The sequence below is a fragment of the Odontesthes bonariensis genome, chromosome 14 (assembly GCF_027942865.1).
Source record: "Odontesthes bonariensis isolate fOdoBon6 chromosome 14, fOdoBon6.hap1, whole genome shotgun sequence".
NCBI lineage: Eukaryota > Metazoa > Chordata > Actinopteri > Atheriniformes > Atherinopsidae > Odontesthes > Odontesthes bonariensis.
In genome coordinates this window covers 30,176,093-30,192,649 of record NC_134519.1, presented here as the reverse complement: position 1 = coordinate 30,192,649, position 16,557 = coordinate 30,176,093, and the positions used below count along the sequence as shown (strand labels likewise).

Genomic DNA, 16,557 nt, shown 5'->3' with positions numbered 1-16,557 from the left:
AATCAGTTGTTACAGGGGCACGGGTGCTTTGATGCTTTTGATATATGTGTCTCGTGCTCCAATTGGCAGTCCAGCCAAGGCATAAAAGTCCCTCTTAATTTGTACTTGTTAGACAGAGTTTTGATGACCAAGGGGAGCGCACGACTCACAGAGGACTGGGACACACCCGATCTGTCTCCAATCTCGCTCTGAAAGGTTCCAGTGGCCAAAAATCCATGGGTGGTGAGGACCTGGACATGTGGTGGAATTGGGTTTGATCGGCGTGTTTCTCTCTGGAGTTGTGGCTCTAGCAAACTGCATATTTGCAGCACCACAGTCCTTGGCAATCTTAATTGCGATGTCAGCTATTCGTCTGTCTCCACATGGGTATCTACACGGTCTCTTCCAAGAGCCTGACGCGCTAAGGCATCCAAAAGTAGCAAGTCAGCCGCTGGTTACGCTTCCCATTGACCTTGTTATATACAGATTCAAATTAACCTTCAATTAATAATAATAATAATAATAATAATAAATTTTATTTATAACACACTTTACATTTACAATAAAATCTCAAAGTGCTACAGTGGGATAAAAGACAAATATTAGGTTAAATCAGTGCATAATTTAAGTCAAACAGAATAATGTCAGCACCATTATGGGGTATAATGTATATATTTATTTATGTTTGCTTCAAAGTAATTAAATATACAATCCATTTGTTAAATCCGATTCTTTATATTGGAAGCCCAAGAACCAGTTGGAGCAGTCTTAAGTTAAACAAAGTATTTATTGGAGGTCACAGGTCAAGTATCAGCGCTGGACTTGGAGAGACAGAGTCCTCGCATGAAATCCGTCCGACCAAGTCCCGAGATCCGGAAACATTCCATATTTATGTTCACCCTTATCTCAGAGGTTGTACCTACATTTGACGACGCATCATTGAATATTTACTCATGATGTGAGCAGGCCATCCACCGTCTTCGTCATGTTCTTTGGATGTGATAAGCGATGTGTGTGTGTGAGTGTTGTTTCAGGCGTGCATCTACTGTACCAGACCTATCTGTCCTAAGAGACGCTTTATCTGACCCAGTTATTTTATCCCGCTACGTCATCTTAAAGTGTTGGACATACATTCGCGTTGTATGAGCAGAGTGTAACGTACAAACTAGGAAAATAGATTATCTAGAGAACTACAGAATATGAATACATAAAGTCTAAGAATAAAGCCAATTTATAACACATTAGTCAAGCAAACTTGATTGGAATAACAGCGGACTATTTTAGGAAACTCCTACGACAGGTCTGGATCACTCGTAAATTCTGTTCTTATCTGAAAGAAAACGTAAAATAAGAAAAGATTGGTGATGCGCAAATTCTCTTAAATCACTCGTACGCACGACTTAGGAACAAAAATCTGTGCGTACGAACGGTTCTTGCATGAGGCCCAATGTTTTGTTGCCTGTCACCAAATTATTTTACTCTAGTATACTGTCACAACGGTCAGCCTACTTCCACATTGGATATGGCATTTACCAGGCTGTCTCTGTTCTACATTTTCTGGGCTTATGCTGCGTGTACAGTGAACCCTTGTTTTTCGCGGGGGTTACATTCGAAAAAGAACCCGTGATAGGTGAAGTAGTAACCTTTATTTTTTTTACAATTATTATACAATGAAATACTTCAAAATACATTGAAACCAAAGAGCAAAACCTTTTTACAGTCCCAAGCATTTGTTTAACAAATAAAAGTACTGTATAAACTTTTTTTTTTTTTACAAATAACTACTGTAGGCTATTGTAAAATCATAATTTTAATCATCAATATGAACTGAAGGCTTCAAATTGCGGAGATCAGCGCCGCCCCACCGCGACCCGAGTCATTGGATTAGAACGGGAGAAAATTAAAAATGATTATGAAAAAAATACAAAGTACAGTAGGACAAATAGTGACTCTTGTGTATTTCACTGCTCTTCTGACTGAGCCGCTGCATCCTGACTTCGCTCTGTAGCGTTTTTTTCTTCTAAAGGTGTGTTTTTTCGATAGAAGAACATAGTTATCGGTAGTTGTTTTCACTCTTTTTTCTTCTGGGCAAAAAGATTCTTATATACCGACATGCCACCATCGATTATGTTTGAGAACTGTAATGTACGTGTACATATTAAACGGCAACGTTATTGACACACAGGTAGAGAAGAAGCGGAGAGACTGTTTAGCCAATCAGAATGCAGAACACAATGCACGATGCAAATCCGTGAAGCAGCGAGACCGTGTGAGGGTTCACTGTAGACCAAGAGCGACCTACGCTACCTGAGCGCCGGAAATCATTATTTCTATATAGAGGGTGAGCTAACTGGGCGACCAGAGCTAATTCGCCAGTGGCGAAGCTACCTGAGCGACCAGAGCGGATTCCAGCGATTAAACTCAAGCTAACTTTATGGTAATGAGCTATGACGCGGTTCGGCGAAAACCAATGACAATCCACAGATTGTAGGGGTCCGACAATCCGCGGGGTTCGCGGAAACAGACGTGTAAACTTTGGTTCCTATCCAAACAATAGTCATTTAATCCTGAGACTGTTGCAATTGCTGTGTCGAGTGCTTCAATACAATAGTGTAGTAACCCCACGCATACCTTTCTCACTGCAATTAAGTTTTATTTCGGATTTATTTCGGATTTTATTTCGAATTTAGTTTATTTTTCACAGCTGCCTCTGCTATTCCTGCTCTTCTCAGGTGTACCTAATGTAGTGTTACATAATTTGTAACGTGATGTATATCTTGTATAACAAATTGTAAATAACAACACGTTTATTCGTGTCCCTGCCCTCTGATTCCTCATGTTTTTTTTTCGCGGGGGTGCTGCACAGCCACGGGGCCTTTAAAAATTGAACATTCTAATGTGACGTCACAAGCTACCAAAGCTACCAAAGCAAATTATCAAGCGAAGCTTCTCCAGCAACCTCCGCTACCAGGTAGCGTAGGTCGCCCTTGGTGTACACGCAGCATTAGTGTTTACTTAAACTGGCTGGCTGCTGAGTGTACCCTTGCATATGCAGGACATCACATCTGGGAACACTGACTGTTCCCTCTTTTGGGTGGAAAACAATTAAAACTCTCCTTTGACTTCAGTGTAAAACAGCTATACCCAACAAAACTACCAGATTTAGATTAGTTCACAAAAAACATTGGGGAGTAACTGGCAACATGTAAAGACGCATTGCAAAAGAAACATAATTATAATCAGTTACAGTCAGAAAAAAAGATTATAGTGAAATGACTTTTCTCTAATTGTTTGACACTAGGAAGGGGTAACATCTGCTTTAACAATCAGTGTTGTTTTGCATGAACTCGTCGGATGTCGGAATTTTTTCTTTGACATATTTTAATGAGGGTTGGCAAAGCGAGAAATTCAAGCGCATACCCTTATAGCAAGGGTATATGACTTAAATGACCAGTGTGTGGGACTTATTCACATCTAATGGCAGAAAAGATAAACGGGACCTGCAGAATCACTGCATCCTTGTTTAAAGCTTAATAAAAGCAACAAATCTCATTTTCACTCAGTTCTACACTGATCAATGTTGTATTTATTTTTTCCTGTACAATGCCTGTAATTGTTATACACTGGAACTTCACAAGCAGCTGGCTCTACAGATAGACAGGTTGTCAGACATTGCACTGTTCTCTGTAAATACAAGCCAATGCAATATATATAGATAAATATATAGGCTTATATGTTGTTGTAAGCAGGCAGAGGCTATCTAATTATAACTATTTTTAGGAATATAACTTAAAGAAGACTTTTGTTTTGAACTCAGAAAGGGCTCCACTTCCACAGTACAGACTTTGTGGACTTTTGTGGTGAAAATGCTGTCGACATTTAAATGCTGAAATGTTTGATTTTTCAGTCCTGCTTTAGCTTCTAAGCTAACACCAGCAATGTGCTTTGCAGCTGGCCTAGCTACATAACAGCTTACTGTGTTTGCCAGTCGAGCTCCAACTGTTAGTAGAAATCAAGAGTCTGCACTATAACCTGTTCTGTGTGCAATTTAAGCTACTGAAGTCTTTTGCCGAATTGACTCTACTAAGCAGATGAAAGCAAACAGGCTCGTTGCAACTGCAAAATGTCTGACAAGCCTCTGTTGTGCTTACATTAGGTTGAGCTGTTAATTTTATGGAGTTAATGGAAGTTAAGATTTTAGTTTTTACACCCCTAAGACAAATTGAGCCAACGTGTGTACATGCACAGTGATATTCAGACTATGGACTTAAATCAAAATCAGGTTACATGATTATGGTGTTTACACAGGTTCCAGATAGGATATTCCATTCATACTCACGTTTATACGTTACAGAGTTTACTTTGATTAATGAGTCATGCCCACATCATATCGCCATACTTCAGTTTCAATGTTTTTCAGTGTTCTCCCATATCCAAAGGCTCCGTCGCATCCACATACTTCAAAACATGAAGCGTTTGCCGATCTGAGTTTCTCCCCTTGATCCAAAAATGTGTTTCCTTCTTACAGCAGCATTGATGTTCTGCACAGAGCTCCATCCGTGTCGATAATACCAGATCCTGTGAAAGAAACTACCAATGCGATCTATGACAACAGCTAAAAATGAGTGACTGTTTACTTAAAAATCTAATTTTTTAATTTACTCGTGATTGGTAAACCTAACTAGCCTGGGTCCCAGCCGAACTTAGCCCCGCCCATAAAAGTTTTGGTCGGGAAGTTCGGTCTGGCTCTGCTCAGTTGGGAAATCATTATGCCCGACCAAGAATCGGTCGACCCAATCAGATTGCAAGGGCGGGCTTCATACGATGATGGACAGATGATCAACAGGGACATTATCGACTACGTCACTAAAGAGCTGAACATGGCTGCCGCTGGAGAGCTAGGGTGTGTAGATTCTGCCATCGAGTCTGTTCTACAGGATCTCCACATTGCATTCATTTTGAAAGACGAACAGAGGAACGCGATAAAGGCTTTTATCGATAGAAAATATGTTTTTGCCGTCTTTCCTACAACAAGTGTGTGTTGCTTAATCTACGTCACATACTACATTGCTCTGATTGGTTGTAGGTCTATCCAATTGAGCGAAGAGGCATTTTTTCTCCTGGTTCGGTTGAAACACGCCCCGTACTCAAATCTCTATTGAGCGGTATCAGACTCACATTCTGACTAGAATCGTGAGTATGACGTAGTCAGGCTAAAACCTGACAACTCTAGAGCTTAAAATATGCATTGTAAAGCAGGAGTGTGGGCGCGTGTGTCAGCAGAACTTAATATTATAACGAAGGTCTTTACATAATGTGTGTCAGATCAGCATACTCCACATAGCTTCATTTTATTACTGCTTACTTTTAATATGTCCTTAATTGGGTTAAGATCATCTGAAAATGCTGCTTAAATTACAGTGTCTTATTCAGTGTAAGGTCCTATTCAGGTTAATATCAGAATACTTCTGTCCATGTAAACATTGTGACTGTCAACTGACTCAGACAGCTTTCTATTTGTGCTCACCTGTTTTTGTATTTGCAATTAGAATTAGATTGTTTGACAAGCAACGATTACCTCCTCTAAATACTGAGTTTTGCTCTTGCTTCTTTTTAATAACTTCAATTACGCTATGTCAAAGACTGTTCAAATATTCCTCGTATTTTCTCATGGTCTACCTATGATTTCATTCAACTCTTTACTTTACATCCACTGTGGAAGATAAACAGTTCATTCTCCGGGCATGGTAAGGGTCATACTTATCAGATCAGGGTTTTTGGGTTTACAACTAAATACACAACAGATCATGTTTCACTGCTGGTTTGATTATTGAGACTCATCTCAGTCTTTTCATCAAACCCTTTGCCAGAAGGCATGAAATATTCTGACAAAACACAAGTCAGACTTTTCCTTTGAAAACAGGTCACAGATAAACATATTAAAGAGTCAAACTCAATCATTGTTTTACGTTTAACAAACTATGTTCTATCTCAGACTGCGTGCGACTCATCTTGCGTTGAGCAGATTTTTGGGTTGACACGAAACAAATGATGACTTAGTGATGGTATGCTACCCAAGCCTCATTTTTCTGCCCCTGCTCTCATAACTCATCACTCTCATCACTCTTTACTTGCTTTCTGCCACAGTCTCAGGCCATGAGGATCGTGCGGACGGTGGGCCAGGCATTTGATGTGTGCCACCAGATGACCCAGCAACAGAAAAGCGATGAGCAGGAGGATGAAGAGGGGGAGGAGGAGGAGCAAGAGGCAGCACCAGGTGACTCCCACCTAAACACACACACAAACTGTCACATATACTGTAAATTTACAAAATGACTCCCCTCCTGTGGTTCTCCTTCCCACCAACATTCCATCTCAATTTCACAGAACAGCACACAACCTCCTTGTGCCTTCTTCTCTTGCATTTCCTTCAATCTCTCTCACACAAACAAAAACCCAAGAGCCTGCAGAGACAGCTACACTTCTCTGAAAAAAATATGTCATTATCCACCACCTTTTTTTCTTTTCTTTACGTTGAAGCTGCAAATTGGTTTTGCACAGGCGAGCCAGCCATTGATCAAAGTCCCTCTTTCGTGTGGGCTTCTGCCAGCTGTCTGCTCGCTGATGCAGCAGCTGTCACTGCCTCTAGATGTGGTGCAAACTATGAAATCAAAACAGCATGAAAATGCCTCCGTTGCATCTCTCTGCAGCGAAGAAGAGGTTGGCGTTGTCAGACGAGACGGACCTTGAAGCCACGACAGAGGAGAGCATTGAATGTGTCTCTTCGTCAGACCTGGAGAACAAAAATGATGAGGCCCTGGGTACAGATGGAAAGGTAGTTGTCCTTGATCATTTCAGCATCCCTCATACAAAGCACTGGAATTTTTCAGGCTTCATTACGGCAGGAGGTGTTATAAATTGTGCAGACATTTGTTTGTTCAGTCCAAAAGCAAATACCGTAAATCCTCTAATATAGGCCGAGGCCTTTATTCACTCACGTGCATCTTGGTCCAGGCCATTATTGGAAGGAGGCCAGAATTAGAGACAGGCCTCTATTTCTATTTGAGCTAAACAGACTACCAGTGGAATGAATAAAAACGAGATTTTGTGTCTATTTGAACCTATAAAATACTAGGTTCATTTATTGAACAAGTACAGTTACCATAACGGTGAGAACATCATCAACAAATACCGGCAATTCAGACTAAATTCCAGTGTAGTACCGGTAATATGGTAACAGAAACGTAGCAAACATACCGGTAGGCTATCAGTAGTGCATTGTCACTTAACCATGGTGATAATTAGGCTACCGGTATTTCATAACAAAAGGCAACCTACCGCTCACTCAAATTGTCTTGTTTACGGTAGTAAAAAAAAAAAAGAAATCCTCCCATTCTGTTTAATCCTCCTCCACAATTTCCTCCTCCTCTTCATCTCTCCTCGTAATCTCCTCATCACTCGCGCCTGTCTCTAACAAGTTCATTATTGTACAGTTCTTCTTCGTCCTCCTCATGTTCTGCTGCCTGTCTGTTCTCTTCCTCGCGCAGACGGGCAGCAGCGCAGGGCTGTAAAAAACGATATCGGTATTCATTTAGTTTGGCCGTTATTGCAAGTCACAGTGGACAGGCTCACTCACGAATGCGATAGTGATAGAAGTGAATGCTAATTTCAACATACCATATACTTATTTATTTTTTATTTTACTTAATTTTCTTTAATTTTGCTTTAACTTTGTTGTTACCGGTAATCTGACTGTAAAGCGCATTGAGCTGCAAGTCTTGTATGTTACGATCACAAGTACCGGTATAATGTTGAGGCTGCCCAGAGAAATCGTTGGTTCTAATTATAGACCCGGCCTGTATAAGAGTCCGGCCAGTATTTACCTCCTCCGACAGCGAGACCGGCCAATATTAGAATCCCGGCCAGTAATGGAATACAGGCCAATATTAGAGGATTTACGGTATTCACTGCTGAGAAATATCTCAAGTGGATCATGATTACAGGATGTAAAATTACAGGGTCTCTGACTTTAAACAGCATCTTTAGTTTTCTCATCATAATACAGCCCCTAATCAGAAAAAGTTGGGACAGTATGGGAAATGCAAATAAAAAAAGAACACTATGATTTTAACATTTTCTCAGACTTTTAAATTATTGCAGATGGTGTAAACACAACATATATCGTTTCATCATTTGGATTTTTGCATTCTGGGTCTGCAACACATTCAAAAACTGTTAAGAAGGGTGAAATTTAGTGGTAGTAGTGAGATAAGAATGAAAAATTAGAATGGTGTTATTTCACCCAGAGGATGTCAAGAAGGAAAGTTTGAATAAAGTGGTTGTTTACAAGATTTGGTATAAAAGCGGTATAAAGTAAAAGGCTGAGTCTTTAAGGGAGAAAGATGGGCAAAAGTTCTCCAATCTCTTGACAAGTCATGAATATATCATAAATCCGTTCAAGCAGTCAGAAGAAGTTGTAGTGCTTAAAGGTGTGAAGGTGTAGAGCATGAAAGCCTGAGCTGAACACCTGTGATCTCTGATCCCTTAGACAGAACTGCATAAACAACCGTCATTCATCAGTAGCTGATAGAACATTGCTGCTAATACAAAGGCACCGTCACAAATACTACTTTTTACTGTTGAATAAAGAGGCCTCATGTCAACCTTGTCCAGAGCCTGTGTTGACTTCTCTGTGCTCGGCAGCGTCTGGGATGGACCATCACACAGTGGAAACGTGTTGTGGTCAGACCAGAGTATTCGGGTTTTTTGTTGGAAGAAATGGGAGCCACGTGCTCTGTAGCAAAGATGAAAAGGACACTCTAGACTTTTAACATTAACAACTCTGAAAGCCAGACTCTGTGATGGTATGTGGTTTATATCATTGCTCTTGGCAAAGCTCCTTTTCACTTCTGTGATGGCAGCATTAATGCAGAAAAGTACATTTCCTGGGATGTCCATGGATTCTTCAACGAGACAATGCAAAACCACATTCTGCACACATTACAAAGGCACGGCTGCAGAAGAGAGTTGTGTGGGTGCTGGACTGGCCTGCCTGCCTGCCTGCAGTCCTGACCTGTCCCCAAAAAAGAACGTCTGAAATGTTTAGGGGCTTTGCGTCTTTAATGCCAGAACATCTATTAAGCAATTTATGAGGGAATGGAAAGGCTTTACGATCCAAGCTGTTTTTGTGGAATGTGTCACAGGCCTGAAATGCAAAGACTGACGTACATTATCTAAAGAAATGCAGTTAATGGGACTAAACGTAAAAAACACGGTGGCTTCATACAGTCTGCAAATAAAAGGAAAAGTAAATGCAAGAATAGCTAGTCCTTTTCTCTTTTTTTCATTCCTATTTTCCATACTGTCCTTGCTTTTTTTCTGATTTTGGTTCATAAGTTGGCTGTTACTCCATCCTAAGAATATGAGGATCCTTGGATGGATGCTGAGGATGGACTGGCTGTCATAGTGAAGTCATCTCCGCTCAGGTTTAGAGACTGCATAATTGCTTTGAATAAAGTGGTTGTTTAGAGGTAGGATGGGTGTCATTAAAGATGTTATCATGTTGATAACGCTGGTAGTGTCTGTGCAGCTTCACACGTAGTGGAGAATAAAAGTTAGGATATCACAATGATCAAAAAGAAGCACTGATGTTATATTGTTACAACATCACCCCGTATATATTCACCCTGTTGTATTATACACCCTGTATATATACACCCTGTTGTATTATGTACCCTGTATATATACACCCTGTTGTATTATACACCCTGTTGTATTATGTACCCTGTTGTATTATGTACCCTGTTGTATTTTCAGAATAGCATCGACTGAATGTATTTGGGCAGGTTTGAGCATATTCTCCAATAGTTATGACTGGAAAGAAAAAATTAAAAAGGCAACAGGAATCCTGATTAAGAATTCACATTTCAAGATGACTCAGGTCCATACTGAGAAGTTATTCTCTTATGAAGTTTGGTGAACAGCTCCCCGGGCTGCACAGAACATTGAGCGGCCACATCTTTAAGGGTTGTTTGTAAAGACACGCTCAGAGAAGTTTGTTCAATATTGATGAGATCATATGGTTTATTGATGAAACCACAGCAAGGTTTTCTAGCACTGCTCTGCTAATCCTGCGATGTAAGACGAGCCGCTGTCTGCTCTGTCTGGTATTTGTCCGCCTCTGAGGCTTTGACAACTTTAATGCTCGAGAGAAAACTGATGTTTCTTTGGGGAAGAGATAATCCGTTTGAACTGAACGCTTATTACATCCAATCATGGTTAGCCGAAAACAAGGAAATTAGCTTCATTATTCTTTCTCCCACAATGAAACAGCTGCATTTCATATGGTCATGTCAATTTGAAGGCCAGCCTTCCATTGAAGTTAAGAATTAATAACAGGACAGTCCCCTTTATTGATCTCCACTGTAAGATATGGCAGGTATTCTGTGTCCTTCATGACTGATTTTCCCACAGAAGCACTGTACCATAGTGAGTCATGCTGTCCAACAGCAGCCATGGCAGTTAATCTATATGTCTATGTATATATATATATCTATATATATAGATATATATATATAAAAATAATAGGATTTGTTTATAGATTCACTGACCGAGACTGCATTAAAGCACCATCTTCATGTAGATTAAAGAATGCATCTCTGCTTTTTGTTTGCATCGGCTGAGTAAGATTTCTTTGAGATAATATTACTGTTTATGTTGTAAACCCTCAATTGAAACAAGATTAAACGTTTTTATAATCAGGGTTTCTATAATAAGACTAACGAGACTGTTTGTTTGCTGGTTTTTTTTTTTGTTAAATGCCCCAGTTTTCTTGTTTTGGTTCATTCCTGACAGTTTTTCGTCTATTTTTTACAGGGAAAAAGCTCAGAGTATTGGCAGCTGCTGCATGTCAGCAGCCTCCCACAGCTTTAAATGCTAAGCGAAGCAATTAAATCAGAGGTTAAAGTTGTGGGATATATGCGCACACAGCATTGCCTGAAACGCGTCCCCAAATGAATACGAATCATAGTGCAGAGTTTGTTTCCGACTGATAACCTCAGGATATTACTGTCTTCAACTTGTACAATAGCAGCAGAGAGGATTGGAAATAATCAGCAAGTGTTATGCTTTGATGTCCGAAACCTCAGATTCCAAGATCAATTTTTGATTTTCTACACCAAGTCAAGCAATCTGTCACAGAAGCAACTCAAAATACAAAATTTTATTTCCAACACTCATTGATCTTCATTTGCTACAAAACACAATCCCGACCCTTTATTTATGAAACGTGACATGCGGGAAAGCATTGATAGCCCTCCGTCTCACCTTTTGAAAGCCAAAGGCTTTTCTCTGCCCGCACATTAGTGGCATGGAACAGTGAAGCTGAACGCAAAGGGGATACGAAATGAATACACATGACACAAACATTTTAAGAGTTTTTCTCAAAACTTCACCTTGAAGGCCCAGAACATCAAGAGTTTCTGAGTATTAATAATAATAAGTAAGAAGTATTAATCTGCATCGGGATGAGAGCAGACTCATCTTGTGATGTGAACACTGCTGCCAGTACAGAGTCTCCATGTTTCTGCACACACACACAAACTCTCATGTATTTTTCTTTCCCCCATTACTCTATAATTTAGGGTTGCTGGTTATGGTGCCCTATAATTTAGTCATATGTTCTCTTTTGTTAACTTTTTATAGAATGGAAAATATGCAGGATTTTTGCAGTTTGGCAGCATCAACCATTACTGTGGAGGATTTCAACTGCGAAGTTCAGGAATGACATAGCAGTCAAATTCAGAAGTGTGTACATAGAAACGCCTGAAGACTAATTTCAAACGAACCAGCAGGTGAGGGCAATTAGCAACAGAAAACAAGGTGTGAAACAACAACAAACAACAACAAACAGCAGTAAACCTCCCAGAAGTGAACAGAAGATAAGAAGACTATCAAAATAAAACAGGAAATAACAGGAAAACCAAAAAGCCAAAGAACAAATTCAAAACCAAAACACAAAAACTCATAGACCATGACAAGAAGATAGTTTTGTAGTGAAGTGTAAGAGGTTGGACTGTGTGTGGGTTTTAAAGTGTTCAGCTTGTCTTCCAAGATTTAATTATCATCATGTGAAAGAAAAACAACAACAAGCTGCATCCTCTGAGTTCCATTTTTATGTATCAGGGCATAATAAAGAACTCATCAGACCTTCTGTTAAAATCAGATGAACACAACCTCAGTTGAACAACAGATATGACGTACTACACCGTGTCATTATTTATTTAACAAAAACAAAACTAAAATAAAGAAGCATGTCCACCCTTTCTGCTTCCATAGGAATTACAGAGGGTAAGTAGGCCTTGCAGCTAATCAAATGCACTTAATTAATTAATCATCAAATGTTAACACCTCTATAAAAGCAGAAGCTTGGTGGTGTGCAGCATTCAGCTGTGTGTTAATGTAATGCCAAGGAGGAAAAACATCAGCAATGAACTTAAAGAAGCCATTGTTGGAAGGGTTATAAGGGCATTTCCAAACTATTTAGTTGACACTTGCCAATCTTCCCAGGAGTGGATGTACCAGTTAATTCAACCCAAGGTCAGACTGTGCAATCTGGCTCTACATACCTCAGTTAGCATGTTAAGTGTTAAAGTTCATGACATTACAATTAGAACAAGACTGAACAAGTATGGCTTGTTTGGAAGGGTTGCAGGAGAAAGCCTGTTCTCTCTAAAAAGAACATGGCAGCACAGCACAAAGTTACATCTGAACAAACCACAAGACTTCTGGGACAAAGTCCTTTGGACAAATGAGACCAAAGTGGAGATGTTTGCCTGTCAGCACAAACACCTCATACCAACTGTCAAGCACGGTGGTGGAGGGCTGATGATTTGGGCTTCTTCTGCAGCCACAGGACCTGGACACCTTGCAGTCATTAGCCCCTTTCACACTGAGGAATAACCCGCGTTTAATCCGCGAATTTAGCGTGTCCGGTGTTGCGTTCACACTGCCGACCCGGGCTGTCGGGTCAATTTGACTCGCCTTTCGACCCGCGTGGGACCCTAGTCTTTTTGCCAAGCCGAGTTTGGTGTGAACGCAATTGACGCGGGTCGGACGTGGGCGTGGCGTGAGGAGTTTAAAAGACAGAATGGACAGCTGATTCAGAACAACAGCGACAGGTGAGGACAAGTTTCACTCTGTTTTAGCCTACATCAAGTTCGAGACATTTTTGAAGATGGCCAACTGGGGAGACAAGGAGGTCCGCGAGCTCCTCAGCCTCCGAGCAGAGGACGTTATTTACCGCCACATTTTTGGGACTATGGTGCTCTTGTATTCTCCGCATATGTTCTTCGGCGGTATCCCACGTTGTAACCATCCACACCCCGTAAAATAACATCTCCATGAACTGCATATACAATTGCAAAAACGAGTCCTCAAGGTGTATTTAACCCTACCTCCGACGCATGGCTTGTGCCTACGTCATTGTACACGCCCAGCATTTTGTGTTTCGTGTGACGCTCTGCCACTAGGCAACGCCCCCTGAACTCGGCTTCAGGCGACACGGGTCACCTAACACGCCAAGCGTTCACATTGCTTGACGCGGGTCGAAGGTGCAATTTGGACCCGCTAAGGTAGCGGGTCTCAGTGTGAAAGGGGCTATTGAGTCCACCATGAACTCCTCTGGATACCAAAGCATTCTAGGGTCAAATGTGATCTGTCTGTGAGCTAAAGCTTGGCTGAAACCGGGTCATCAACAGGACAATGATCCCAAACACAACAGAAAATCTACAACAGAATGGAAAGAAAAAAAAGAATCAAGGTGTTGACCCAAAGTGGTGGGACCATAAGAGAGCTGTAGATGAAGAAATGCCCACAACAATGCTGTGAAACAGGGTGGGCCTCCACAGCAATATGATAGACTCATACTGTCATATAGAAAACTATTACTTCAAGTCATTGCTGATAAAGGTGGTTCTACAAACTCCTGATTCATGGAATTTACTTTGTTTTTCACACACTGCTTCTGTATTTTGGCTTAGGTTGAGTTGAATAAGTTATTAACTCATTTTAAGAGCTGATAAGGACCAGAGGATTTTTTTTTATTATGTCTTGCTATGTAAAACCGTAGAAATAAAAATGGGTGTAATTTTTTTCACAGCTGTACATAGTCACCTATTACCAATCTAAGGAAAGTGATTTCAAAGAAAGAAAAAATATAACAAACATTTTACCATGTCTTGTGCATGCTGCTGTCAGAGGCAGAAGAGCTCAATTTGCTGTCATCTTTCACTGTAGGATAGCGATGAGCCCTCGCTTTTGCTGAGCTCTCCCATCCTTGGAGCCTCTGCGTCGGGTCAGTCAGCAGCAGAGGCATCCTGCTCTGCAGAGCGTCATCTCCAGCTCCTTAAGAAACAACTGCAGCAGCAGGAACAGCAAGCACTGGCAGCTTCAGCACAGGTATGCAATGGGTCTTTCTTTCCTCCTTCCTTTCTTGATGTTTCTTGTGAAACTGCCAATTGCAGCACTGGTGCACACACTGTTTTGAAACTTGGACAACTTCATGATGCCCGTGTTGGTGTTCAGGTTCATGTGCTGCAGGAGCAGCTGTCAGTGGAAGTGTGTGCGCGGGCTGAAGCCCAGGTCAGAGTGCAACGGCTGCTGCAGCAGAACACTGACCTGCTTCAACATATTTCACTCTTGGTCAAACAGATCCAGGAGCTTGAGCTCAAATCTGCAGGCCAGTTAACATCCAGTGAGTGAAAAATCAGCTTTTCTTCCATACCTACCCCTTAGCTTCCCCTCCGGTTTACAGTATATTCTTAGTGCTTCCCTGTTTCTGTTTCTCTCTGCTAATATTAGACATGAAACCACAGCTTTCCCCTTTTTTCTGTTTTCATCTCTCTCTCTTTTTTGCCCTTTCTTCCTGTCATAGCTCCTTTTTATCATCCACTTCGGCTGTGCAATTAATTATCCCATGGCAGCCCTCTCAGGGTGTGCAGAACTGATCTCTGTTCTCCCTTCCCAGCCTTCAGCCAGCGGTGAAATGCTGCTGTGTAGTAATGACTTATCAAATCCTGTCAGCACTGTTTCATCCCATATATCCGTGTCTTACACTTTCATCTCTTCCTTATTCATCCGCAGTGGGCTCCCAGGACAGTCTTCTGGAGATAACCTTCCGTGCCAAGCCCCCCAGCGTGCCCTGTACACCACTCACCCCTTCTTCATCTACAGCCCCATTGGCAGCTCAGTCCCAGCTCCACACTAGTGATGATGCTTGGGTATCTGCTCTACCAGGGCCCTGCTCTCCGGGCACCACAGACACCACTCCTCTGGGCCTGAGTGGCAGCGGAGTTCGACTCGAGTGCTTTCGCTTCTCAACCCTAGGGCCTGACAACCAGGGGCCGGGCCAGTACACCGAAGAGACTCCCAGTGATGAAAGCTCCATTCTGGGGGAGCAGGTCCTGGGAGCCCTGGAGTTACTTCGTTTTAGGGAATCAGGGATCGGATCAGAGTACGAATCGAACACAGATGAGAGCGACGATCGAGACAGCTGGGGCCAGGGGGAAGGAGCGGGGGCGGATGGTGCTGCACGACTCTTAAATGTGCTGAACGCAGAAAGCTTGCCGGACTGCTTAGGCGATGAGATGGCTGTTTAGTGGTGCTCTGAAAGCTGCTAAAGGCAACTTTAAACATATGCACCACCTCATGGGAACCAGGTGAAATTCAAAATCTGAAGGACTTCAATACACAGAATTTATGTGTGTGACAGAAAACTCCATCACCTCTGGGTGTAAGGTATGAGCTACATGTATGTATTTGCAAGGGTTTCCATTTTCTTTCAGTGTGTGATATAGCTTCGTGTGCATGGTAAAGGTCTGCAAAGAAACCAAAAGTCCACACCTGAGGAAGTTCTCTCCCACAGAAAACACTGCTCATGACCTGCCAGAGACAGCCTTTTCTACAATTGTATCATTTCTGCTTAGCTGCTAGTTTGGCAGGGCCTAATAAAAAAAAAGAGAGAAGCTGCCTCAGCTGCTTTGCTTCTATCCAACCGCTAAGAGCATTATTTGGGGATTTTTTTCACATTTAATTTTAATAGAAAATATGCACTCGGTTAGTTTCCTTTACCTGAATAAAAAAGCAGTAATTGAGTCAGTACTGTTTTCAATAATAACTTCCATTTTTAGAGACACTTCTGCTGAAACGTTTCAGTCGTGAGCAAAGCACTCGAAAAGTTCTTTTTGATTGTTCCACGAGCAAACACAACATTTAATTCACTGAACAGTGGATTACTTGTGTTTTTAATGGAGGAAAATCCATAGTCTGGACTCTCGAGTTCTGACACCAGCTTTGCATGAGAGTCACTCACAGGGTGGGGGGTCATTTTGAATTCAGCTGTGTGCCAAATCTTTACATCGGTTTACTTGACTCCTGCTCTTTGTGCTCACAGGTGCTGTATATTAATGCAGACAACTTTCCAGTAAAGCTCATTCACATATATTTCTGTTTCTTTTGTCAGACAGCAGCTGAAGTCTGACATTGGAACTGAAAAGCAGCCCATGAGAACAAAGTGTCAAC

The 16,557-nt window shown here is 41.5% G+C and overlaps 1 protein-coding gene across 1 annotated transcript in view; it reads left to right on the top strand.

Annotated features, from left to right (window-relative positions):
- Nucleotides 1-15,771, top strand: part of LOC142399359 (carboxyl-terminal PDZ ligand of neuronal nitric oxide synthase protein-like) — a 28,464-nt gene extending 12,693 nt beyond the window's left edge. Inside the window, exons 6-10 of the mRNA XM_075483982.1 lie at nucleotides 6,127-6,256; nucleotides 6,690-6,814; nucleotides 14,275-14,436; nucleotides 14,563-14,731; nucleotides 15,121-15,771. Of these exons, the coding sequence (XP_075340097.1) occupies nucleotides 6,127-6,256; nucleotides 6,690-6,814; nucleotides 14,275-14,436; nucleotides 14,563-14,731; nucleotides 15,121-15,635 (1,101 nt within the window). The 3' untranslated portion in view covers nucleotides 15,636-15,771. The remainder of the gene's footprint in view (nucleotides 1-6,126; nucleotides 6,257-6,689; nucleotides 6,815-14,274; nucleotides 14,437-14,562; nucleotides 14,732-15,120) is intronic.
- The last annotated feature ends 786 nt before the right edge of the window (nucleotides 15,772-16,557 follow it).